This window comes from Dendrobates tinctorius, unplaced genomic scaffold, assembly GCF_039654945.1.
Source record: "Dendrobates tinctorius isolate UK_male_01 unplaced genomic scaffold, ASM3965494v1 ptg000384l, whole genome shotgun sequence".
In the NCBI taxonomy this organism is placed as follows: domain Eukaryota; kingdom Metazoa; phylum Chordata; class Amphibia; order Anura; family Dendrobatidae; genus Dendrobates; species Dendrobates tinctorius.
This window is the reverse complement of record NW_027362050.1, coordinates 898,537-926,146: the sequence shown is the minus strand read 5'-3', so window position 1 is coordinate 926,146 and position 27,610 is coordinate 898,537. Positions and strand designations below refer to the sequence as shown.

At 46.0% G+C, this 27,610-nt stretch overlaps 1 protein-coding gene, 1 long non-coding RNA gene and 1 other non-coding gene across 6 annotated transcripts in view; 1 reads left to right on the top strand and 2 right to left on the bottom strand.

Moving 5' to 3' along the window:
• SLC29A2 (solute carrier family 29 member 2) overlaps nt 1-16,278 on the top strand; it is a 67,120-nt gene extending 50,842 nt beyond the window's left edge. For all 4 annotated transcript variants that reach the window (XM_073563273.1, XM_073563272.1, XM_073563275.1 and 1 more), the window contains 2 exons: nt 4,126-4,325; nt 7,001-16,278. In XM_073563273.1, the coding sequence (XP_073419374.1) occupies nt 4,126-4,325; nt 7,001-7,112 (312 nt within the window). In that variant the 3' untranslated portion in view covers nt 7,113-16,278. The remainder of the gene's footprint in view (nt 1-4,125; nt 4,326-7,000) is intronic.
• Nucleotides 1,863-27,535, bottom strand: LOC141076021 (uncharacterized). Its single transcript, XR_012227393.1, has 3 exons — nt 27,416-27,535; nt 25,425-25,532; nt 1,863-2,729 (listed from the first exon to the last, which is right to left on the bottom strand). It is a non-coding gene; the product is annotated as an uncharacterized lncRNA (long non-coding RNA).
• Nucleotides 27,273-27,354, bottom strand: TRNAS-GCU (transfer RNA serine (anticodon GCU)). The gene has a single exon. It is a non-coding gene; the product is annotated as a tRNA-Ser (tRNA).
• Nucleotides 27,536-27,610: the final 75 nt, after the last annotated feature.

Here is a 27,610-nt window from a genome sequence, read left to right as displayed (position 1 = left end):
ATTTTTTTTAGGGACCACATCATATTTAAAGTCATTTTGAGGGGTGTACATGACAGAAAATACCCAAAAGTGGCACCATTCTAAACACTAGACCCCTCAAGGTGCTCAAAACCACATTCAAGAAGTTTATTAACCCTTTAAGTGCTTCACAGGAACTAAAGCAATGTGGAAGGAAAAAATTAACATTTAACTTTTTTTTGCAAAAAATTTACTTCAGAACCAATTTTTTTTATTTTCACAAGTGTTAAAAGAGAAAGTCAACCACAAAATTTGTTGTACAATTTCTCCTGAATACGCCGATACCCTATATGTGGGGGTAAACCACTTTTTCAGCACACGGCAGAGCTCGCAAGGGATGGAGCGCCGTTTGACTTTTTCAACGCAGAATTGGCTGGAATTGAGATCGGATGCCATGTTGCGTTCGGAGAGCCCTTAATGTGCCTAAACAGTGGAAACCTCCAACAAGTGACCCCATTTTGGAAACTAGACCCATTAAGGAACTTATCTAGATGTGTGGTGAGCACTTTGAACCTTCAAGTGCTTCACAGAAGTTTATAACGTAGAGCCGTGAAAATAAAAAATCCATTTTTTTTCCACAAAAATGATCTTTTCGCCCCCAAATTTTTATTTTTACAAGGGTAACAGGAGAAATCATACCCGCACAGTTGTTATGCGATTTGTCCTGAGTATGCCGATACCCCATATGTGGGGGGAACCACTGTTTGGGCGCATGGGAGAGCTCGGAAGGGAAGGAGTGCCATTTTGGAATGCAGACTTTGATGGAATGGTCTGCGGGCATCATGTTGCGCTTGCAGAGCCCCTGATGGGCCTAAACAGTGGAAACCCCCCACAAGTGACCCCATTTTGGAAATTAGACCCCCTAAGGAACTTATCTAGATGTGTTGCGATCACATCAGAGGAGAGAGAAATTAAATGTAAAATTGCGGCTTTTTTTTTTTTTTGCGGTCGCCGTTATAGGGTTAATAACGGCGATCGCAAAAGCAGGGGTCGGTAAAAACCGACCGATTCATGTTCTCTGGGGTCTCGGCTACCCCTGGCAGCCGAGACCCCGGAGAAAATCCGACACTGGGGGGCGCTATTCACTTAAATCACAGCGCCGTGAATTAACGGCGCTGTGGTTTTAGTACCCTTAACTACCGCCGTTAAAAGGCGTATCGGCGGTCGTTAAGGGGTTAAAGAAGCTAGAAAAAACGGAACATATGAACAACAAGACGTTGTTACATTGCTATTAGTGATGAGCAAACATGCTTGGATAAGGTGTTATTTGAGTGTCTTTGGCATGCTCAAAAAATAAGTTTGAGTACCCGGCTGTTAGACAGCCACAACACATGCAGGGAGTGCCTGTTTGTTAGGCAATCCCTGTATTGTTGTGGCTGTCGAACATGCAGGTGCGGGGACTCAAACATTTTTTTTTTTTTTTTCGAGAACACCGAAGGCACTCGGTTACTACACGAGCATGCTCAGATAACTCCTTACCCGAGCACGTTCGCTCATCACTAATTGCTATGCATTACATTAATTTTTTTGGCGTCTTTAGTGCTTTCTCAGGCGGGTTCTGTATGAAAAGGATGCCGTGTGCATATACCATTAGGTGAATGTAGAAACAAAGGAGCTATTGTTTGTCAGAAACGCCAATGTTTCAACCGATGTATATTTCTCCTGACTGACATAAACATGTTTAGCTTGGCCCCTGTTCATTCCTCTCTCCCCATTTATATAATTTGCCAATAGACCCCTTTTGGCTTTTTGGCTGCTGCTTATGTCCGTGGAAATGTTTTTATCAGTCGACTTTTATCCAGCTTTTTGTCAAGTGATTCAGTACATAGTTTCTGGGACACAAATGTATGCCATTCCTGTATTGTTAAAATGATAAATAGAATATATTACATATCAGACAGTTTATTTATCCTAATCAATTGGCTGATGGTCATCTCATTCGACTTTCCTGCTTGGCCAGGTGCTTCTGTGTTCTCTATGAGAAAGCTGCCGACTGACACTTCAGCTGAACGTTTATGTCTGGGAGAACATTGTGATCAGCAATCTGACATTGGATATGTGCGACCGACATCTCTCTCGACCATCAGTCGGCCGTCGCCCCCCAAACACATTAGACCATTGGCTAAACCTGTTATTGTCAGGATCAGTCTACATTAGTCTCAAACGTGTCCTGGTCATACCTGGAAGCAGTCAATAACTTTGTCTTCTTTGTATTGAGTAGCAGTCCCATACTTTAGCTTTCCAGTCTAAAGTATATGGGACCTGGGATTTATTATAGAGCGTCAAGATGGAAAGCTAAAACATGGGACTGCTACTCAATACAAAGAAGACAAAGATAATGATTTCTGCCAGGTATGATCAGGACACATTTGAGACACGGTGACGAACTGAAAGGACTTAAACCTGCTTGGATCGATGAGCCCTCAAGATGCAGTGACGACATCGGAAGTCAATAAGAGTACATCTATGGGCAAATCAACAATGAAGTCACTGGACAAGGTCTTCAAACTGAGGAACATTTCACTGACGATGAAGACACGGCTTGTACATACTTGAAAAAGGCCACGATATGGCCGAAACGTTGTATTTTATACTGGCAGAATAAATCTTTGATACGATTTTTGACCTGGACCGGATGCTGTTCCTTTTCCTTATACGGCTTGCACATAGTCTGTTTTTTTTTTTTTTTTGTAATAACATGGATGCAAAACCTGGACGATAAAGAAACAAGACAGAAGAAGAATCAAAATATAGAGCTGGATAAGAATGCTATCATGGCTATTAATGGAAAGAACAACAAACCAATTTTGGAACAAATCCAGCCAGACATGTCACTCGGATCAAGGATCACCAAGCTACTACTTGCCTACTTTGGACACATCACGAAGAGAGCAATCACTCACTGAAGAAGGACATCATGGTTGGAAGAATAGAATGAACAAGGCAAAGAGGAAGACTATCAACCCGATGGCTTGATACTATCAAGATAATGTCGGAGAAGACCCTGTTGGACCTATCTAGGCTTGCACAAGATCGATCTTCCTATGAAGCGCTCATCCATTAAGTCTCCATGGTTGGAGATTGAGCCAAAGGCCGATAAAAAACAAAACATGGAGCCTTAAGGGTGTGTGCACATGCTGCGGATTCTGCTGCGAATCCGCAGCGGTTTTGGTCCTGCGGATCCGCAGCAGTTTCTGCTGCGGTGTACAGTACCATAATATCCTATGGGAAATGGAAACCGCAGTGCAGACGGTGCAGATTTTTCCACGCGGATTTGCTGTGGTTTCTAATCCGCAAAGAATTGACATGTCAATTCTTTCTGCGGATACCGCTGCGGTTTACCATCTCCTCCATTGTAGAGGTGATAAACCGCAGGCTAATCTGCAGATAATCCGCAGGTCTTTTGACCTGCGGATATACCTGCGGATTTTGCAAAATCCACGTGGATCAATCCGCAGCAGAATCCACAGCGGGTGCACACACCCAAAGGGTGTGTGCAGACGCTGCAGATTAATCCGCACGGATTTTGTAAAAACCGCAGGTCAAAAGACCTGCGGATTATCTGTGGTTTAGCCTGCGGTTTCACCATCTCCACGATGGTGGAGATAGGAAACCGCTGCGGATTCCGCAGAAAGAATTGACATGTCAATTCTTTCTGCGGTTTCAAAACCGCAGGAAATCCGCGCGGATTTATCCGCACCGTCTACACAGCGGTTTTTGTTTACCATTCATTTGAATGGTACTGTACACCGCAGCTAAAACTGCTGCGGGTCCGCAGCGGCCAAAACCGCTGCAGAACCGCAGCGGAATCCGCAGCGTGTGCATATACCCTTAGAGTGGAGCATTGTACTGCGATGAATCTTTTATCTACTTTGGGAACAAGGGAGGACGCCCTTTCTCATGGCTGGAAACTCTCAAGGGACAGAAATGTTATGAGACCTGAGTCATGATACATTGCCAGTTACATAAAAAGAATGTTTTACTGTATCCAAGCCAATATCAAATGCGCAGATCTTATAAATGACTAGCAATGTACTGAATATTTGCTGATTTAAAATCTGTGACTATGTAGCTTGTTTGATTGTCTCTTCTTTTCTCTTTTCTCAGCCGGGTCCTGATTGTAAATACCTGCCTTTACTCGCAGCGAGTCGCTTCATATTTGTACCACTCTTTATGTTTTGTAACATTCCTGAGCGCACGTACCTCTACAGCTTCTTCTACAGTGATGCCTGGTTTATCATCTTCATGATCTTCTTCTCGGTCAGCAATGGCTACTTTGTATCGCTCCCCATGTGCTTGGCACCCACGTGAGTAGCAAAATTAGCAAACTAAGCTTCGTTTTACATGATTCTGTGAAGACTTGACTTGAGAATGGAGTTATGTAGGATAAGTTGTCTTTAGTAATGCAGAGAACTTTTAAAGGGAATGTGTCATCAGAAAATGGTCTATTTAAATCATTTCAAGTCTCTTTTTTTTTTTTCTTTTTTTTTAAGTTTTTGGTGATTTTTTTTCCATATCATTATACAATTTATTTATAATTATGAAAAAAACTCACATTTTTTACACTGGCCACTAGGCCTTATTCTAGAATCACACTCCGTTTTGTACAGAAGACTTTTTAGCAGTCATAGTATCATCACAGTCAGGATTAGAAATTACTGCTAACCTTAATATAGAGTAGATAACACTGGATCCACCAATCACAATAGGTGATATCACAGCTTCCTCTCCCTTCACAATCATTTTCCCAGATCAGAGCATGCAAAGAAAATACTTCTATTAAAGGGATATCCACTACTAAGATAAACCCTTTTCGATTTGAATGTTTGGCGCCGATAAAATAAAACCCCTTATACTCACCTCTGGCGGTATCAGCACTCGCGTTCCCGGGGATCTCGTGCGGTTATTATGACTCTTGAGCCCTGCACCCAATCAGCGCATAAATGTTTTTTTGTAAGCACCCAAACATTCATATCTAGAAGGGGTTGTCTCCGTAGTGGACTACCCCTTTAATGAGTCAGAACCAATTAATTGCTATCCATGTGCCTACTGAAAAGAACAAGTAGTACGAGTCCAATATTAGGCCTGGTGCCCATCCATCATGAACATTGCAAGGATTCTTGATTTTGGGGGTTTTTTTTGGAGAATTTTACATTTTGTAACATTTTAACCATGGTTTTTTTTTTTTTTTTTGCTGTAGTATTGAGATCTATATGCATGTTGCTTTTTGTTCTTTATTGAAATGATGGACCCCATTGTAAGTCAGTGGGATGAGTCTGGAACCATTCCTGTCTGTTATGTGCCAGATACAGCTCACTGTAAAAGATATTGGCGACAGGTAGCACCGCAGTTGCTGTACAGTTATCAAATGTCATTCCAAAAACTACAAGTAGTATAAAATAGCAATGACATTTACTCACTTCTTCTTTTCCCCAGCAATCCAGCATTAGTACTCCGGCAGACCTTCCTGACTTAGCAAAGAGCAGCATGTGACCACTTCAGCCAGTCTGTGGCTACTGCAGTCATGTGATTTACTACTGGCATCAGCGCTTCTTAGTGACCGAAGCCATGATACCATTAATGCATCATGAGTATTGATGAAAACCTCAATGCTAGGTTATCGGGGGAAGAGTTGTTGAGTGGCCTGTTCAGACAGGTCGACCCGAATCTTATGTGCACAGAACAATTGTATGCCGGTAGCACGTGTCCTGTTTACAAAGGATAATGTTGATTTTTTTTTTTTTTTATTTTATTTTTTTTTATTTCTGGCATAAATGAACACTTTGCTTATTTGTGCGGTGATTGCCATCCTGTTTATACATCTGAAAAATTGTTCACGATTATCGGCTCATTTAAAATGAGTCTAATGAATTTGATTTTTTAGCTCCTCTTCAGCTTCCAGCAGCTATATCTTTGTGGTGTGTTATAGTTTACATCCTGAACCTCCTGCCAGCTTTCCCTCTGTTACTACATTTCCCACAAGGAAGAGCTGTATCTGTGTCACAGGTTACTCGCCTCTTCAGTGCCTGCCCGCTCCACCTACAAAGCACCATCCTGAGGCTCCCATACAGGCTCAAGATGGATAAATCATTTCACATACAGTGTCTACCTTCTAACACTCCTCTCAATTCACCTAGTTTGTGCTGTGTTGATAATTCTTGTAATCTATAATGTTACAGGTGGAGACATTGGCCCACCCGTCATCTCTGTGTACTGTAAGAGAGCACTGAGTCATATAATGGATTTTGTGTATTATAATGTAAATTAGCAACGCCCAGCAACAGCCCTTATGGTCAAAGTCACAGATGGCCAAGATTACTTGTTCTGTGTGGAGCCTGCAATGTCTCTGTTCTTCCTCCCTCCCTGTGCACATCCCCAGTCACTGTAAACTTGCTGATGATCACATAAGCCATTCCTCCAACGACATCACAACTCACTGCAGAGCTGCTGTCTGAGCCCTTAAAAGCAGAGACTGGAAGTCTGGACTGTAGTAAGAAGTAAGGAGCTGCAGGTCACAGATCAAGAACAGAGCAGAATTTTAGCAGTGAAGTAAATTACAAAGTTTCTCCGTTTCATATAGGTTTTATAATGCATTAATAACCTGTGTGCCCGGATGCCCCCTTTTAAGGTTCAAAGAAACTAAACCCGAGAAGCATAAACTGATCTTAGTTGTGAAGAGAAATCACTAACAATGTCAGAGAATATTACTTTACTGAAATAGTTGTAGGTGCTTGGGACAAACGTTCAGCGGATATGGTTGGAAGTTGTATAGCAGGTGAATGAAAATGTGAAAATAATGCTATACATATCCTTTGGTAAAAAATAAAGGAACTAACTGTTATTATGACAGATAAGATGGCTTTTATCTGCCATTAGTCCGGTGAAGAATTGCTGTGCAAAGGACATTAAAAATATCTGAGTAACTTGTTGGGATGAGTCGTTTTTACATATGACATATATACAACCTTTGTTTCTTTTCCAGGAAAGTATTAAAACATGAGAGTGAAACTACAGGGGCCCTTATGACCTTCTTCTTGGCATTGGGACTGTCAGTAGGAGCGGGATTATCCTTCGGCTTCAAAGTACTTTTATAAGTAGAAGACTTGAATCTCCATCTCCAGATACAATAGTTCTCCTATCCTGACCCTCAGTTGTGTCCTGCAAGGGAGAAATCTGCACTGATCTCGGCCGTTTACTGTTTCTTATAATGTTTGTTTGTTTTTTTTCCTTATTTTACTTCTATACAGTTTATTGTCTATTTTATGCCAACAGTCGTGTCCCATCTTTAATGATCATTGCTGCTGCATTTTTATGCATAAGGCCGGGGTCACACTAACCTGCGCAAAATACGGTCCGTAGATTACAGGCGTAATACGGATGAATGACCCCTAAATAGTGCTCCGTAGGTCATCCATAAGCAAGGTGTGGTCGCGTATTTTGCGCAAGTCTGCATCCGTATGTAATCCGTATGGCGAGATTTTCTCGCAGGCTTGCAAAATGGACATATAATGGAGCCATATGACAGGGTTTCTAACAGAAACCAAAGAATAGATATAGACACATAGAATACATATATATATATATATATATATATATATATATATATATATGTATATATCTATTCTTTTGTTTCTTTATTAAAACTGTCAGTGTGAGTTTACTGTATAGCGCACTGAATTGCTGGCTTTGCTAAAAGACACCTGGTGCGTATTGCTCGCAGGTCACACGTGTGGTCCGTGTGTAATCCGTATTTTTTGTGCACCCATAGACTTGCATTGGCGTATTACGGGCGTAGTACGCTGACAATCGCAGCATGCTGCGATTTGCACGGACCGTAGAATACGGATGATAAATATATGGCTGGTGCGAGGGACCCCATAGAGAATCATTTGTCCGTGTCTAATGCGTGCTTTTAGCGCCTCTCACTCAGCCGTATTCCTCACCAGTGTGACCCCGGCCTAAGAAAACTATCCTTAAAAGGGGTATTCCCATCTCCAAGATCCTATCCCAGTATGTAGTAAGTTTATTATTGTTAATAATATTAATAATTAGCAAATACATCCAATTAGAAATGTAGTATAGTCCTTGTGATAAGCTACTGCAATGCCTGCACATGGGATATGCGCTATAGCTTAGGCAGCCATAGTTACAACCATTCATATAGTGACAGTTAGCTGTTGTTGGTTGTAACCATGGATAGCTAGGCAACTGCAATGCCCTGCACATGAAGTAAGTGATGTAGCTAATCACAAGAACTATACTACATTTCTAATTGGAGTTATTTGCTATTATTATTAATACACCTACTTATATATTGAGATGGGATCTTGGAGATGGGAATACCCCTTTAAACGATTTATATTCAGAACTGAAGCTGTTTTTTGGGTTATTTTTAGGTGTAACATTGAAAATAGGAATGTGCACGTAGCATCTCGGAAACTATTGTCTGCCAAATTGTATATCCTCTCTAGAAGTTAGCCACATTTATCACAAAACACTCTTGAAAAAAATCATCAGATGATCAAAGACCATTTCCTTCCCAAGAATTGCTCTAGAACATTTATTTCTGAGCAGAACTTTATCCTGTGTTAATATGTAGCTGATTGACCATATGTCACAATGTCGATGTCCAGAACCAAAATGACCACAGTTGGTCAGAACATCTTGCAGAGTTGGTTCTGTCATGTTCCATCTCTGCTAAGTGGTCCACATGAGTCTATTTTACTCTGTCGCCTTATTGGGGGACACAGAACCGTGGGTGTTATGCTGCTGTCCACTAGGAGGCGACACTATGCATAATCTGAAAAAGATTAACTTTGGCTCCTCCTCTGCAGTATACACCCCTGGACGGCGTCAGCCTTCTCCAGTTTTTGCTTAGTGTCGCAAGGAGGCACACCTTTTTTTTTCTTTTTTTCCTTTCGTCGGAACAGATGAAGAAAAGTGGGTCTCCAGCGAGACTCCCGGCATGGCTCCTTCCTTGGCCCCCTTTTTAGGGGTGCCCAGTTGAAGTAGAGATGGCGGTCCCCCATGTCGCTCCTTCCCCAGTCCCTCGGGTACTGGTCCGAAGTTGAGACCCCCCCCTCCTTCCCCAACCCCCTTCAGGGTCTGGGTTGAGGTTGAGGCAAGGATGAAGACCCCCTGACGGTGACAGACGCACCCTCCCTAATCCCCCGCAGGGGGCATTAGGTTGAGACGCTGCAGGTAGGGTCGGAGTACAGACAGCATTCTGCACCAGGGACCCCAGCCCAGCTGTGGGATCCTGCTGGGGCCGGGGGAGGGTGCAGGCAGACGTGGCACAGCAGAGACAGGGCTTTCTGCGCCCCTGCCTCTGCAGCAGCAGTGGCTCCATGGCGCTCCAGGGACCCCCCACACAGGAACCGCTAGCACTGCTGCCCCCACCGCTAGCCAGTCGCCCATTCTGGGGGGGTCCGGTGCAAATCCGACCCCCTCCCGGACTACCGCGCCGCTCTGGAGCCCTCCTGGGCATCAGGCCTCTAATTTAGACCGCGGCTTCGGCCTAGCCGAAGCCGCCGCCTTTTCCCCGCGCCCCCGGCCCGCCCCTGGCACGCCCCCCCGGATGTCGAAAATGACACTGCAGTGTCATAGAAGGGGCGGATCGAGGCAGGAAGGGCGCGCTTTTACATGGCCCAGCGCGCCCTTTTCCAGCTCTCCGCCCCCTTCCCTCTCCACCTCAGAATCCGGTGGCCATCTTGCTGCACCTGGAGGAAGGCAGCACAGAGTCTCCGGGGGGCACAGGACATGGGGCTTATCAGCGCTGGACCTAAGGGGAGCACCGGTGGGGTAAGATCACAGCTGGGTCCTTGGTACTCAGCTGTGAATTCCTATAACCTATAGCGCTCTCCTACTCCTTTTTCCTCTGCGTAGATACCCCTGTAGGGTCTCTATTAATCAGCCTAGGTACTATGTCGGGCTCAAAGAAAAGAACCAGGCAAGACTGCTTTTATGCAGTCTGCACAGCCTGCAAGGCCACTCTCCCCAGCGGCAGCACGTATCCGCACTGCCGGGACTGTACCCAAAAAAACGGAGCAGAACCCCAAGAAGTCCCTACCAACGCTTCTGCGACCGCTACTGCGCTGGAATGGGCAACTCAGATGTCGCAGTCTATGACAGTCTATAGATAACCTGACCTCCACATTACTGCAGGGTCATGTCTCCGCTATGAACGTTACCCAGCAAAGGGACGTCCGGTCTCATGATCAGGGCGCTTCCGACAGTTCGAGGCGTAAGCGGACCCACAGGTCGCGTTCAGCTGTGTCCTCACATAGCAATAGGTCTTCCCCCTCCAGGGAAAGACACAGTGGCCTCAGGTCACCGAGGCCGTCCCCTGATAGAGAAGGACAATGCGGATCTCCACAATGATCCCAGACTACGGGAAACCTCCGCTCTAGTTCGCCCGCTAGGGAGCTCCTTAGCGATGCGCAGGACTCAGAGGGCATATGTGACTCCAATTCAGATAACGAAACAGAGAACGCTTTGCTCCCTAGTCCCCCTAGCAATACTGCGATAGTTGAGGATATCGTCTCTTCCATCCTTCGGGTGCTGGACATTTCAGATCCAACCCCGGAAGCACCAGAACACAACATTTCCTTTGAAAGTGTTCAGAAACCATCGAAGGTCTTCCCTAATCACCCGGAATTCCAAAAAATCCTTTCTAAGCATTTTTCGCAGCCTGAGAAAAAATTCGCCAATCGCAAGTATTTGGAAGCAAAATACCCCTTTCCACAGAAAGACACCAAGGATTGGACAGATCCGCCTGAAGTGGACCCTCCAGTCTCTGGGCTGGCAGCACAAACGCTTCTCTCGCTGCCGGACAGATCAACCCTCAAGGACACGGCAGACAGACAAGTCGAACGCATGGCTCGTTCAATCCTTGAAGCGGCAGGTGCCTCTTTGGCTCCCGCATTTGCTTTAGTCTGGGCAGCCAAGGCCATCATGGCTTGGGCTGCTCTATTGCAAAAGGGCCTTCAAGCTTCAAATCCTCAGATGGCGGACCAGGCGGTGCAAATTGCAGTGGTGGCAGATTACATGGTCCTTGCAGCGTTGGACTCTGCAAGAGGAATAGCGGGAATAGCATCAAACGCCATTACAATCCGGCGTATTCTCTGGCTAAGAGAATGGAAAGCGGATGCGGCCTCAAAAAAGTCCCTAACAAATCTCCCATACTTCAGTGGCCGTCTTTTCGGTGAAAAGCTGGATACAATGATATCCAATGCTACCGGGGGCAAAAGTACTTCCCCCCCTCAACTAAGACCAAAACGCACGTTTAAAAGGCGTAATCAATCTCGTTTCCGATCCTTTCGGAATTCTTCGGGCTGGTCCGTCTCACGCCCAGCACAAAACCGTAATCGTTCCCCCCGCAGGGACAACACACGGCGGCACAGAGGCCGGACAGGAACTGGCAATCAAAGGCAAGCCAGGCAAAACCTAAAGGAGGAAAACCTCAGACTTTTCCCTCGTCCTGACTCATGCCCTCTCGAAGACACCCCACTTGTTGGCGGACGACTGCTACTCTTTCAGCAGGTCTGGCTGCCTATTACAGAAGACAAGTGGGTCAAGGAAATAGTGTCTTCAGGATACAAAATCGAGTTTACTACCAGCCCACCGCACAGGTTTTTTCCATCTGTCCCTCCAAAATCCCCGCTCAAAGCTCAGGCCTTCCGTCAAGCGGTTTCTTCCCTCCTGCGAGCAGGAGTCATAGTGCCAGTCCCAGCAGAAGAGCGCTTCCGAGGGTTCTACTCCAACCTGTTCGTGGTGCCCAAGAAGGGAGGCAGCATCCGACCCATACTAGACCTCAAGCAACTCAACAAGTACGTTCGAGTTCGTCACTTCCGCATGGAATCCCTCCGGTCAATCGTTGCGTCTATGGAAAAAGGAGAATATCTTGCCTCCATAGACATACAGGACGCATACCTGCATATACCAATTGCTCCCGCCCATCAGAGGTTTCTCAGATTCGCAATCAACCAAGACCATTATCAGTTTGTGGCCCTCCCGTTCGGTCTGGCCACGGCCCCCAGAACATTTACAAAGGTCATGGCAGCTACCATGGATGTTCTGCACTCCAGAGGCATAGTAGTCGTTCCATACCTGGACGACCTTCTCATCAAGGCCTCCACCCTCAAGGACTGCGAGGTCAACGTCTCGATCACGATCGACACTCTGATGCGCCTGGGATGGTTAGTCAATTTACAGAAGTCCTCGACTACCCCGAGTCAGTCTCTGACCTTCCTGGGGATGCTATTCGACACCTCCAAGGGTCTGGTGATCCTCCCCAGGGACAAGGCACTGGCTCTCCGTCTGGGAGTTCACACACTCCTCCGCAAGTCCCCCAGATCTCTCCGGTATACCATGAGAGTACTTGGCAGGATGGCAGCAGCAATGGAGGCGGTACCATTTGCCCAGTTTCACCTCAGACCCCTTCAACTGGCCATCCTCAAGTCCTGGGACAGGAATCCGTTCTCCCTCGACAGGGAGTTCCGGTTATCAGCAAACACCAGGAGGTCCCTGCACTGGTGGCTCAAGCCAACCTCGCTTGCAAGGGGAAAATCCTTTCCGGTCAATGGAAGGTTTTGACCACCGACGCAAGCCTTATGGGTTGGGGCGCAGTGCACCTACATCACAGAGCACAAGGCAGGTGGTCACCAAGGGAATCGACCATGCCCATCAACATCCTGGAAATTCGGGCCATCTTCCTGGCGTTGCAAGCCTTCCATCACTTGCTGGCAGACTTTCATATCAGAGTACAGTCGGACAATGCCACGGCAGTGGCATACGTGAACCATCAAGGCGGCACCCGCAGCATCCAGGCGATGACCGAAGTAACGCGTATCCTACAGTGGGCGGAGGATGCAAGGTCGGTACTCTCCGCGGTCCACATTCCGGGCGTGGACAACTGGGAAGCCGACTATCTCAGCCGACAAGGAATGGACTCTGGGGAATGGTCTCTCCATCCCGAAGTCTTCGGTCAGATCTGTCATCGTTGGGGGACCCCGGACGTGGATCTGATGGCATCCCATCTCAATGCCAAGGTTCCCAATTTCATGGCCAGGACGCGCGATTCGCGATCGCTCGGAGCAGATGCCCTGGTTCAGGACTGGACCCAGTTCCAGCTTCTGTACATTTTTCCACCCCTCCCCCTGATCTCCAGAGTCCTGAGGAAGATCAAACAAGAGGGTGTTCCCACCATTCTGATCGCTCCAGACTGGCCCAGGCGTACATGGTACGCCGACGTCGTGCAACTCACAGCAGACGCTCCCTGGCGTCTCCCCACACGTCCCGACCTCCTGTCACAAGGCCCGTTCTTCCACCAGAACTCAAGGGCTCTCAATTTGACGGAGTGGCCATTGAGACCTGGGTTTTGACCCAAGCAGGTTTTTCACCGGACGTTGTTAAAACCATGATCAGGGCTCGAAAACCAACTTCAGCCAGGATTTACTATCGTACCTGGAAGGTTTTTCTTCACATGGTGCGACTCTCGTGGGCAGATTCCACTTCCCTATTCTCTTCCAAAGGCCCTCGGGTTCCTTCAGTCAGGCCTGGACGCCGGGCTATCCCTGGGCTCGCTGAAGAGCCAGGTCTCAGCGCTTTCAGTGCTCTTTCAGAGGCGTATTGCTAACAAGCCGCAAGTGTAGACTTTTCTCCAAGGGGTTTCCCGATTGGTTCCCCCCTACAAACGTCCGTTGGAGATGTGGGACCTCAACCTGGTCTTGACAGCACTACAGTCACCTCCTTTTGAACCCCTTAGGGTGGTCTCACTCCGCTTTCTATCGCAGAAAGTGGTTTTCCTGGTGGCAATCACCTCGCTACGCAGGGTGTCTGAACTTTCAGCTCTTTCCTGCAGACAACCCTTCCTGGTTTTTTCATCAGGACAAGGTGGTTCTCCGTACAGTACCATCCTTCCTTCCGAAGGTCGGGTCCAGCTTCCACCTCAATGAGGAAATATCACTACCGTCTCTTTGCCCGGCTCCCGTTCATAGGGTAGAGAAGGCTCTGCATACGCTTGACCTTGTCAGGGCATTGCGTGTTTACGTGTCTAGGACTGCTCCTTTCCTGAAGTCTGATTCACTTTTCCTTCTTCCAGAAGGCGTTCGCAAGGGCCTACTGGCTTCCAAAGCCGCCCTTGCTAGGTGGATCAAGTCCACCATTCAAGAGGCTTACCGCCTCAACAATTCTCCTCTTCCGGCCGGTATCACGGCACACTCTACGCGGGCGGTAGGGGACTCTTGGGCCATTCGGCATCAAGCCTCAGCACATCAAGTGTGTAAGGCAGCCACTTGGACTAACCTGCACACATTTACAAAACACTACAGAGTGCATACCCAGTCCTCAGCGGATGCGAGCCTGGGTAGACGGGTCCTGCAGGCGGCAGTACTCCAAGTCTAGGGGACTGTCGGCACAATATTCGTCCACTGCTTCCCACCCAGGGACTGCTTTAGGACGTCCCACGGTTCTGTGTCCCCCAATAAGGCGACAGAGTAAAGGAGATTTTTGTGTACTCACCGTAAAATCTCTTTCTCTTAGCCTTTAATTGGGGGACACAGCTCCCACCCTGTAGCCCTTGCGGGCCGTTGTTACGGTTGGGTTCTCATATTGTTGTTTGAGCCTGTTTATAGTAGCCTTTTTTTTTACAGGCATGGTTATGTTTCTGGTATATTCCTCCTAATGCTTTTGCACAAAACTGGAGAAGGCTGACGCCGTCCAGGGGTGTATACTGCAGAGGAGGAGCCAAAGTTAATCTTTTTCAGATTATGCATAGTGTCGCCTCCTAGTGGACAGCAGCATAACACCCACGGTTCTGTGTCCCCCAATTAAAGGCTAAGAGAAAGAGATTTTACGGTGAGTACACAAAAATCTCCTTTTTTTCTCAATAGAGATTAGTTCTATGGGAACAAGTGTGAGAAACCGACCACGGGAGATTTGTGCCGGGTTATGTTCACATGGGATGGATAATCTGATGATTTTAAGTCTGGATTTTCCAGGCGAGAAATGAACCTTGCAACAGCAACAAAATTAAGATGAGATTGTGCCAAATGTCATCTACATGTTCCGAGAAAAATCATCGCAGAAGTTGACCTGTGAAATCCGTTAAAAACGTTCAGCAAAATCTGCATGCAAGTTTTTGACCTGGATTCACAGTAAATTTTTTACTTTTTTCTGCTGTGTTTTCATCCTGTGTGGATGTACCCTTCTCATAGCAACTGGAAAATCATTTGCGTTTTATAGTATCCGGGTTATGCATGCGATTTTATAAAATAATGGAGTATGTACTTCTTCCAGGCTGTGGACACACCGCTTCTTTAAGGCAGGATCCACGTGTCCGTGTACAGACAGCAATATCCGGTCAGACTACGTATCACCAGACCTGACCTAACAAGCCTTATAGATGAATATAAGACTGTTCATTCAGTTTGTGAATCAGTATCGGTCCAGAAATCGCTGCCTGTGATAAGTGTGAATACTGCCTAAGGCCGATAGGGCTGCACAAGAATATATCTTCATCCTGTTATCTCTGATACAGGATATATAGCTCCCTGCACACTTGCAGCTCTATTTAAAACCTTTTTAGCAATAAACTTGTAAAATGTACATTTTTATATTACTTTAGCTAATATTATTTATAGGATTTTAAAGGGAGCAAATCCAAGTTTATTTTTAGGACTTTTTTTTAAATTTTTTTTAGTTGTTGGGTTGGAAAGGGAGCACACCGAATAGTGAAGGGTATTTGTTAATGAATATATAAGTACTTTCCAACGCTTGTATTATAAGCGCCATTTACTCTTTGGCTGTGTGCTGCTGTATATTATTGATGAAAAGTTCATATATTGTGTGTAAAATGCTTAATTTTATATTTTTATCTTATGCTATTGTAATAACCAGCTCTGATCTAACCCAAATCAACGTGTGTCATGTCCCTGTTACATGTAGGATTCATGAGTGTGAACCTTATAGATGTGTGTCAGTGGAGTGGATGGGTGTCCGGGATAGAGGAGATATTTCTATATTTCCAGAATGTGACTTTTTACAGTATCATCGACCTGGATATATAATACAATGTAGTGGAGCTTCAGTCACCAGTGTGTGAGGTACCACTCTATCATAGGATGTTGCTGTTACAAAGCAGATCAACAACTTCTTTTTTACATTTATTATTTTATGTTAAATACTCAAAATTGGAGGAAAAAAAACCCAAAACATTATCAGTTTATTTTTGTATGAATAAAACTTTTTTTTTGTGATAAACCTCTGTTTTATTGCATGATTTTGAGCAATGCCATTGTGTGACGTCTAGTTCGACTGGCAGCACAGGTTGTATCCTAGCAATAAGATCAAAAAAGTTGAAATAATCATCTCGGAGGCATCTTATTCTTTGCAAGGAGCGTCCCGAAACTTTAGAAGGTGTCGCTGCATATTTTATGAATTTCTAATATTAGACAAGCTGCACAATGCACATTTGGAGGAGATCAGCGTCTCCCAGACATTTCTGCCCAGGAGAGATTAACAGAGGAATTAATGAGTGCTGCAAGAATGTGCTTCTGTTCATTTTCGGCGGTTAGTGTTGTAGTCGCACTAGACATGTAGTCAGCGGTGCAAAATGATGCTGCTTTTCTCCACATATCAGGGATAAATTGTAGTATGAGGCGCCTCTTATTCTACAGCCTCATCCTTTCCTACCAAGTTACATAAAAACAAGTGTACAGCCAAGAGATCGCATTATCTGTAAAATTAGTTTTACGTAAGTGTTCAGTGACGTATCATAGGATATGGTCTTATCAACACATCCAGCCGCTGGGCCAGACCTGGTATGGTGATCTGCACACTGATATAGGAGTAACAGCTGTGACGTTCAGGGCTGCCTTCTGCTACATGGATTGTGAATTCATGCCAGAGAGCCGCACACAAGTCATTGAAAATTACATGCTCATTATCATCGGTGGTAATGTGTTCATGAGGCCTCATTCAGATGTAATTTTTCCACGTGCGAGAAAACGGACCGATTATTCTAATAAGACGTTGATCAGAGTGTGGTCTGTTCTTCTCATACGTGGAGAAATTAAAAAAAAAAAAAAGTTTCTCCACCTTCTGCTTTCTGACAGTCTGAAAACGGGACCATACTCCAATATAGATAAATATTTTGTATGTTGTGCCCCTGAATAAATAATTGCCCCTCATAGTGCTTTCTGCACAAAATATCCCCCCCACACTGCCCCTCTCTATATTATACCCTCAATACTGCCCCTCTCCATAATGTCCACCCTCACAGCCCCTCCATAGTTTACCCACATACTGCCCATCTCTATAGTATACCCCCTGTAGAGGTTTGTACTCACGCGGTTGAGATAGGCACAGGAAGCGGTATTGCTGAAATATCCAGGCAAGTTTATTTAAACTGCATAAGCCACTCAGGATCGCAAAACAAAAGAACAGCCTTTTCTGACACAAAGTGAAAATATAAAGTACAAATTCCATACAACATACAGAGGGTCCGCCCACTCAGGATAGTGCCCGGTTCTTTAGGCCTTAGCACAGACCACCACACATCTCCAGGCCCAGACACTGAGTGAGACACTCGGTCTCCATTTTATTTGCTAAACCACTCCCCTGGGGTAGGGATATGTGAGCAGTTATTCCCACCCATCTCTTTTGACTGCTCGTAAAACCCGGCCCTGGAATGGCCTAAGTACTCTCTTAGCACTATATGTGCTAGAGCATGCTTCCGAGCTCACATCGCCGCAGCTAATAACTGCAATGACACATTTCCCCTCAAGGGCCCGTCCAGCGGCCATCTTACATATGCCCCCTCTGCCCAAAGCTGGGGGGGGCTTGACACCATTTGCCAACAAACAGTGGACTCTCGACAGTGCGTCAGCATTGAAAGCAGTTTCCCTGGCCTATGCTCCACATGGAAGTTAAAATCCTGAACTGCTAGGAACCACATGGTCACTTGGGCATTGTTCCCTTTCTTCTCCCTCATCCACTTCAGTGGGGCATGGTCTGACACTAGTCTGAACTTCCTGCCTAAGGGCAGAGACAGACTGCTGTATTTGCCCGTGCGAGAATCGCATCGTAAACCTCGTACTGGCTGTAGGCTTTCCTGACCTGAGCTTGACAGCTGCATAGTAATCCATCATGCTGTCTTGCTCAGGTCAGGAGAGGTGGCGGGCCAGTCTGTGCAGCGCGATGCGATTCTCACATGAGTTATGCGGCCGTCTGACTCAGTCCTAAGAGGTAATATCTTGGAGTATCTAACGCCCACTTGGTGGTCAAACATTCTTTCTTCACTATGGAGTAATTCTTCTCTGGACCACAAACTCCTTGGAGACTTTAAGGAGGTCTGTCAGAGAGGCAAAGTTTGGGATAAACCGGGGGTAATAGGCACGATGCCAGGGAACGCCCTTACCTGCTTCTTTGAGAGGGGTTGTGGCCAGCCCTGGATCGCCTCAACTTTATTTATCTGGGGCTTTATTTCTCCCCTGCCTACAACATAGCCTAAGTATTTAGCTTCCTCCATTCCCAAGCCACATTTCTGGCTTATGGAAAACAATGTATTCTGCAGAGCATCCAGTATCACCTGGACTTTGCTCATACGGCTTTCCCAATCCTGGCTGAAGATCACAATGTCTGCCAGGTAGGCCGCTGCGTACCACTTGTGGGGAGCTAGGATCAGGTCCATGGCTCTCTGGAATGTGGCTGGAGTGCCTTGTAACCCAAAAGACATCCTAGTGTACTAGAAGCATCCATCTGGCGTTGAAAAGGCAGTCTTCTCCTTGGCATCTTGGGACATGAGAATTTGCCAATACCCTTTTGTGAGGTCAAGGGTAGTAAGGTACCGAGCCGGCCCTAGCCTCTCAATTAATCGACATGGGACATTGGGTATGCATCGAACTTAGAAACCTTGTTCAGCTTCCTATAGTCATTGCAAAGCCATGACTCCATCTGTTTTCGGCACTAAGACTATTGGACTGGACCAGCCACTCTTGGATTCCTTGATGACTCCCAGGCTCAGCATCCGCTTCACCTCTTTTGAGATCACCTCTCGACGGGCTTCGGGAATCCGATATGACTTCAAGTGGACCCGGACATGAGGTTCCGTCAAAACCTCATGTCCTATCACCTTTGTACAACCTGGCAGCTCCGAGAACAGGTCTCTGTTCCGCTGTAGCTACTCTTGGCATTGTTGCTTTAGGGCACGTGACAGCGTCTCTGCCACCTTAATGTCTTCCACGTCAGCATGAGGCTTGGTCACCAAACACGGAGCTTCCAGGGGCTTCCTATCTCGCCATGGCTTAATCAGGTTGACGTGGTATACCTGGTAGCGGAGAACCCATTAGAGGCCTGTGGGACTTCTCTGATGGAGAATAGAAGGTACAGTAGTAGACAGTCCCAGTCCCGGCCGTCCTCTACGATCTTTAACATGGCCTTCAAGGTTTTACTGAACCTTTCTACTGAGCAATTTTTCTGTGGATGGTAGACTGAGGTCCGGAGTTGTGTGATTTGCTGGGTTTTGCACAACTCCATCACTTTTGACATAATGAGGTCCTTTGGTCCGTCAGGATCTCTTTAGGCAACCCGTTCTAGAAAAGATATGGACCAACTCTCGGGCAATACACTTGGAAGAGTTACGTAGTGGAATGGCCTCTGGGTATCACGTAGCATAGTCCAGTACCACCAAAATATACTGATGCCCTCTTGCGGACTTCACCAGGGGTCCCACTAGATCCATGGCTATGCGATCAAATGGCACTTCAATAATGGGCAACAGCACTAAGCACTGGGGAAGTCAGCTGGCAGGTGGGACAGGACCTACAGAAATTCACAATATCACAGTGACAACCAGGCCAGTAGAACCTCTGGAGGATCCTTCCTGGGGTTTTTTCTACGCCCAGGTGACAATCTAACATGTGTATGGGCCATGTCTAACACCCTGCATCTTTACGGCTCTGGCATTAGTAACTGCTCTATTACCTCCCCTCTCAGCTTGGTGACCCGATATATCAACTCTGCATTCATGGCAAAATATAGGTATCGGTTGTCAGCCCCTGGCTCTTGAGCAACACCAATAAGTACTGTCACATTATCAAATGCCCCTTTTAGAGTTAAATCCCTCAGTTGGGCGGTTCCAAAATTTTCCCCGGACTCCTCCAGCTCAGGGATGTTGGCCTCTGGGGATGCTGCCTCATCCTCATCGGCAACAAGCACACAAAACAGAAACCTGTCAGCTGCGGTCTACGACGAGGTTTCTTTAGGAGCGACCTGGCTGTTGTCTGGACAACGAGACGTCCTCCCTTTTCCCCACAAATCTCAAAATAATGCAAAGTCCCTCCCTATTATAATAGGGTGTAATAGGTCCTTGACTACGCTCACCTCATGGTACTCGATGCCACAGTTTGTGCTTATGACCACTGGGGCCACAGGGTAGTCATCAGCAATCGCCATGAATACAGTGGACGCCCACCCTCTTTTAAGGAATCAGGCGATGCGGAATTGTGGCCCTCACTAGGGTTACCAAACTCTCCGAGTCCAAAAGACCAGTCATTTGTACTGTTACGAGGCATTCCTGCCGTCTCTCACATGGTTGTAGGACAGCACTGCAGACAGGATATGCAAAATATGAGCAGCGCTGTCCTATGCTGCAGTCTATTGGCTCGGTGGTCATGGGGCAACGAGCAGCTATGTGACCTGGGGTATGACACCCAACAAATTACACTACTGGATGGGGACTTTGACAATAACTCAGATGCCTCCTGGGCTCTTGGACTCCCCCCACCCCCCAGAAATGGCTCTAGCTCCCCTCTTTTGGGTGTCAACACCCCTTTGGGAACCCCAGTATGGAGATGCTACAACCCTTTGCTTCCCCAAAGAACTCTCTACCGCCTGGTACATCTCCACCAGGCTCACTAACTAGGTCATCAGCATTACGGGGATCTCCCTGGGCGACTCACGATTGCACCGGCCTTGGTAGGGAGTGTATTAACCTGTCCATGACGACCCTCTCCACCATCTGTGCTGCGGAGGAAGATTCAAGTTGCAACCATTTTTGGACCAGGTGTAGGAGGTGAAACATTTGGGACGGGGGAGGTTTCTCACTGCAATAGGCCCACTGGTGCACCCGTTGCGACCTGACAGAGTCACTCCTAAGCGTGCCAAGATCTCAGCTTTTAACTTGGCATACTCCTTAGGGTCCTGCAAGACCAGGTCATAATACACCTGCTGTTCACCTGTTAAATATGGTGCCAAAACCTCCGCCCACTCTTCCACTCTTGTCTCTTCCGGAGACAATTTCTACAGCTCCACCACCCATTCGAGAACCGTCTTGAACACCAAAGTCATCCCCGGGGTCATCTTTTGCAAATGCTCTTACCGTTTTCCTCACGTGAGAGTCATCACCTGGATTTGGGGTTGGTGCATTTGTCCTGCACACGGATAGCCTTGGCTACGGGTTCCATCCGCTGCTTATGCTGCTGATGCCATATCTGTTGCTGTTGGAGATTAACCTGCACCAGTTGCTTTATTAATTCCTCCATGTTGTCGGCTTTCGCTCCTGCAAGTTGCTTTCACCAGGACATGCTGTATCTATGCTGCAGTCACACTGCCCCTTGGGATTCATGCCGGTATTTCTAGTACCAATTGTAGAGGTTTGTACTCACTCGGCTGCGGTTGAGGCAGGCACAGGAAGCGGTATTGCTGAAATGTCCAGGCAAGTTTATTTAAACTGCATAAACCGCTCAGGATCGCAAAAACAAAAGAACAGCCTTATCCGGCACAAGGTGAAAACAAAGCAAAAAGTCCGTACAACATACAGAGGGTCCGCCTGCTCAGGATAGTGTCTGGTTCTTTATTCCTTAGTACAGACCACCACACAGGAGATCCACATATCTCCAGGGCCAGACACGGAATGAGACATTCGGTCTCCATTTTATTTGCTAAACCACACCCCTGGGTAAGGGATATGTGAACAGTCATTCCCATCCATCTCTTATGACTGCTCGTAAATCTTGGCCCTGGAATAGCCTAAGAACTCTCTCAGCACTAAATGTGCTGGAGCATGCTAACGAGCTCACATCACCGCAGCTAATAACCGCAATGACACATACAGTGGGGCAAAAAAGTATTTAGTCAGTCAGCAATAGTGCAAGTTCCACCACTTAAAAAGATGAGAGGCGTCTGTAATTTACATCATAGGTAGACCGCAACTATGGGAGACAAACTGAGAAAAAAAAATCCAGAAAATCACATTGTCTGTTTTTTTTCATTTTATTTGCATATTATGGTGGAAAATAAGTATTTGGTCAGAAACAAGCAATCAAGATTTCTGGCTCTCACAGACCTGTAACTTCTTCTTTAAGAGTCTCCTCTTTCCTCCACTCATTACCTGTAGTAATGGCACCTGTTTAAACTTGTTATCAGTATAAAAAGACACCTGTGCACACCCTCAAACAGTCTGACTCCAAACTCCACTATGGTGAAGACCAAAGAGCTGTCAAAGGACACCAGAAACAAAATTGCAGCCCTGCACCAGGCTGGGAAGACTGAATCTGCAATAGCCAACCAGCTTGGAGTGAAGAAATCAACTGTGGGAGCAATAATTAGAAAATGGAAGACATACAAGACCACTGATAATCTCCCTCGATCTGGTGCTCCACGCAAAATCCCACCCCGTGGGGTCAGAATGATCACAAGAACGGTGAGCAAAAATCCCAGAACCACGCGGGGGGACCTAGTGAATGAACTGCAGAGAGCTGGGACCAATGTAACAAGGCCTACCATAAGTAACACACTACGCCACCATGGACTCAGATCCTGCAGTGCCAGACGTGTCCCACTGCTTAAGCCTGTACATGTCCGGGCCCGTCTGAAGTTTGCTAGAGAGCATTTGGATGATCCAGAGGAGTTTTGGGAGAATGTCCTATGGTCTGATGAAACCAAACTGGAACTGTTTGGTAGAAACACAACTTGTCGTGTTTGGAGGAAAAAGAATACTGAGTTGCATCCATCAAACATCATACCTACTGTAAAGCATGGTGGTGGAAACATCATGCTTTGGGGCTGTTTCTCTGCAAAGGGGCCAGGACGACTGATCCGGGTACATGAAAGAATGAATGGGGCCATGTATCGTGAGATTTTGAGTGCAAACCTCCTTCCATCAGCAAGGGCATTGAAGATGAAACGCGGCTGGGTCTTTCAACATGACAATGATCCAAAGCACACCGCCAGGGCAACGAAGGAGTGGCTTCGTAAGAAGCATTTCAAGGTCCTGGAGTGGCCTAGCCAGTCTCCAGATCTCAACCCTATAGAAAACCTTTGGAGGGAGTTGAAAGTCCGTGTTGCCAAGCGAAAAGCCAAAAACATCACTGCTCTAGAGGAGATCTGCATGGAGGAATGGGCCAACATACCAACAACAGTGTGTGGCAACCTTGTGAAGACTTACAGAAAACGTTTGACCTCTGTCATTGCCAACAAAGGATATATCACAAAGTATTGAGATGAAATTTTGTTTCTGACCAAATACTTATTTTCCACCATAATATGCAAATAAAATGAAAAAAAACCAGACAATGTGATTTTCTGGATTTTTTTTTCTCAGTTTGTCTCCCATAGTTGAGGTCTACCTATGATGTAAATTACAGACGCCTCTCATCTTTTTAAGTGGTGGAACTTGCACTATTGCTGACTGACTAAATACTTTTTTGCCCCACTGTATCTCCCCTCAATGACCTGTTCAGCAGCCATCTTACACCCCACACTGCCTTCTCTATAATATATCTCCATACTGCCCCTCTTCATAATGTCCACCCTCACAGCCCCTCCATAATATACCCCCCACACTGCCCCTCTCCATAATATCAACCCTCACCATTATCACGGTGATCTGCGAGGAACTCAGTGACTTCTTCCCACAGTGCTGAGGTCACCGCAGGTCAGCCCAGCTGGGAACGCAGCCTCAGTGACCCACAGTACCCTCGATGATGTTACTGATGCTGCGCTCGCAGCAGCTCGGTCACCAGTGGTTCTCAGCCTGGACGGTTGCATCTTGGCACAGTCCATGTTGAAAACTATTCATCCAACAGACATGGATTACGGCGTGGGTCAAAACGATGGACCGGTGAGGGGGGATATTTTTTTTTGTTATTTTATTACAGGAGATGAGTGATTCAGTGGAATTAGGCAGTAGGTGAGTATAACTGTGTTTGTTATTTTTAAACAAAGGAAAATTGTGTTTTGTTTTATTTCAAATAAAGGACTTGATTCTGGCTGTGTCTTTATTTACCATATAACTATAGGATTAGTAATGGATAGGTGTTTTATAGACGCCTCTCCATTACTAATCCATGGGCTTGATGTCACCAGACAATACAAAGGTGACATCAACCCCACAAATATGAACCCCCACTTGCCAGTGCTACAGGGCAAGAGAGAAGAGCCGGGCAAAGCATCAGAATGTCGCATCTCATAGATGATCCTTTTCGGTGCAGCTGCGGGCTGCTATATTTAGGCTGTGGGGCGGGGGGTCAATATCCATGGCCCCTTACCAGCCTGAGAATACCAGCCCCAGCTGTCAGCTTTAACTTGGCTAGTTGTCAAAAAATGAAGGTGGACCCCACACTGTTTTTTTTTTTAAATTATTTTTCTAAATAATTACAAAAAAAAGCGGGGAAATCCCTGTTTTTGATAAACAGCCTTGTTGACAGATGAGGGTTGCAGCCCCCAGCTGTCAGTTTTGCCTGTCTGGTTATCAAAAATACAGGGCCTTTTTATTTATTTATAGCGCAGGCGGTGGCTGATGAATACACCCATCAGCCGGCGCCTGCTCTCATTGTTATTAGTGTCATCAGGTGTAGGCTGATGGGAGTAATACTCTCACTGTTATCACTTAAATATAAAGCTCATCATTCTTCTGGTACTGATGCGGCACACATATGCCACAAGTATAACACACATGGACTCGGATATCTCCGTGACCGGAAATATCAGGACGTGTGAAAGCGACATTACAGTGTAGACAAAAAGTCAACAGAAAACTATTTATTTCTCTTTGTTCAAAGTTTTGATTTTTTTTTTTCTTCACTAAAATTGAAAGATAATACACGTTTGGTATCGCTATGAATTCTCCAAAAACACAGTTGACATCAACTCCATCTACCGTTACCCTGATTGTCAATGCACCGGGGCAACTGGGAAGACACAAGGTGAAATGCTAGAAATAACGCATCTAATGTGATTTGCCACTTCTGGGGCGGCTGTGGGCTTGTATTTTTAGGCTGGGAAGGGATCTTCCCAGCCTGATAATAACAGCCTGTAGCTGTCTGCTTTACCTTTGCTGGTTATTAAAATAGGGAGTTAAGGCTAAACACCTTTTAGGCAGAAAAAAGTAGAATGAGTCAGCTCACCTGGCTAATGCATGGATTCCTAAGGTCCAGGACTTGCACGGATGAAAGCTGAGCAGCTGGTGTAGGAACAGGGAAAAGTCAGGATGGATCCGGAGAGAAAACTGCAACCTTGGAGTAAAATATAGCTTTTAATGAACCATTTAAAATATGAACATCATGCTCATGCATACGGACAGCTCATGGCCCAACTATATTATGGGTTAGGGAGCAAAAGTATATGTGGAATAAAATAAACAGCTAACGTGGTTGGACCTATGTACCGGACTACTGCATGTAATTATGGGTCCACGGACGGGATGTGGATGGGCCCATGAGGTCAGCGTACAGTGACGGCCGATAAAGCTGCAGGACAAAATCGTGCAATGTCAGTGAATAGACTAGCATTGCAAAAAATAACAAATATATTATGTTTTTCTTTTTTACAACTTTATACAGCGAGTGTCATCCACAAATCACTGTATATCTCCAGTCCTATGGGTGGAATAAGCGCCGGTGATATTATTAATAGTTTTTATCCATAAGAAGAAATAATAAAACATAATAATTTAACCCCTTTCTGCCAGCTGACGGGTTAGTACGCCAGCTGGCAGTATCCCCCCACTTTGATTAGGGCTTCGGCAGTGAGTCCGCACCAAAGCCGGGACGTGTCAGTTGTTTTGAACAGCTGACATGTGCCCGCAATAGGCATGAGCGGAATTGTGATCAACCCGCGCCTATTAACTAGTTAAATGCCACTGTCAAATGCTGACAGCGGCATTTAACAAGCGCTTCTGGCCCCGCGGCCGGAAATACGCCCACTGCTGATCCCCGTCACGTGATCGGGGGTCACCGATGCGTTGTCATAACAACCAGAGGTCTCCTGGTTGTTGATGATGGATTGCTATGAGCGCCGCCCTGTGGTCGGCGCTCATAGCAATGCTGTCATTGTACTACATACAGGCGATCTGTGCATCACCTCTATGTAGCAGAGGCGATCGAGTACTGGCAGCTCCTAGCCCCCTATAGAAGCTATTGAAGCATGCCAAAAGTAAGAAGAAAAAAGTTTTTAAAATTATGAAAAAAATAAAAGTTCAAATCCCCCCCTTTTGCCCCATTCAAAATAAAACAATAATAAAAAAAAGCAAACCTACACATATTAGGTGTCGCCGCGTTCAGAATCGCCCGATCTATCAATAAAAAAAGGATTAACCTGATCGCTAAATGACATAACCAGCAAAAAATTGAAACGCCAGAATTACTTTTTTTTGGTCGCTGCAATATTGCATTAAAATGCAACAGGAGATCAAGAGATCGTATCTGCACCACAATGGTATCATTAAAAACGTCAACTCAGCACGCAAAAAATAAGCCCTCACCCAACCCCAGATCACGAAAAATGGAGACGCTACGGGTCTCGGAAAATGGCGCAATTTTTTTTTTTTTTAGCAACATTTGGAATTTTTTTTTCACCACTCTTTCACACTTCAGTTTTTTACAATCAGTCACAATCCGCCAGGTTTTGAAAAAAACGGATCCGCAATTTTTTTTTTTTTAGGATCCGTTTTTTTCCCCATTGACTTTCATTATAGGCGGATTGTGACGGATTGCCGTCCGTTGCATCCGTTTTTTTTGCGGATCCGCCAAAAGTTGCTGTCCGTCACCATCCTCAAAGATTTCAAAACGGAGTCCCTCTCTCTCTCTCTCTCTCTCTGGAAAAATGAAAAAAAGTTATGGAAGAAGGGGAGGGGAAAATGAAAATGCAAAATCGAAAAAAAAGCTCCGGTCTTTAAGGGGTTAAATATAATAGAATGCATAAGAAAAAAAAGGAATAACACTAAAAAAAAATTACAATCTAAATATAAAAGAAAGCGACGAGGATGGGATTCGAACCCACGCGTGCAGAGCACAATGGATTAGCAGTCCATCGCCTTAACCACTCGGCCACCTCGTCTGATAAGTTCAACGGTGCTTCCCCTTCTCTCACATGTCTGTGTCTGCAGTGACAGACTCACCATTAACTGCGCTATAATCCGGTGCTTCTTGCTCCTTGTCTCCTCTTTCGCTTCCTATGCGCCGTCCAGGTGTGGATAGCTTCTGAGCCGCCTGCACCGTTTATCTTGCGCTTTCTCTTTCGGTGCAGCAGAGGGCGCTGTGAATTTAACGCTAACATGCGCAGATAATTCTTCCCTTCCTGTTTAGGGGCATGC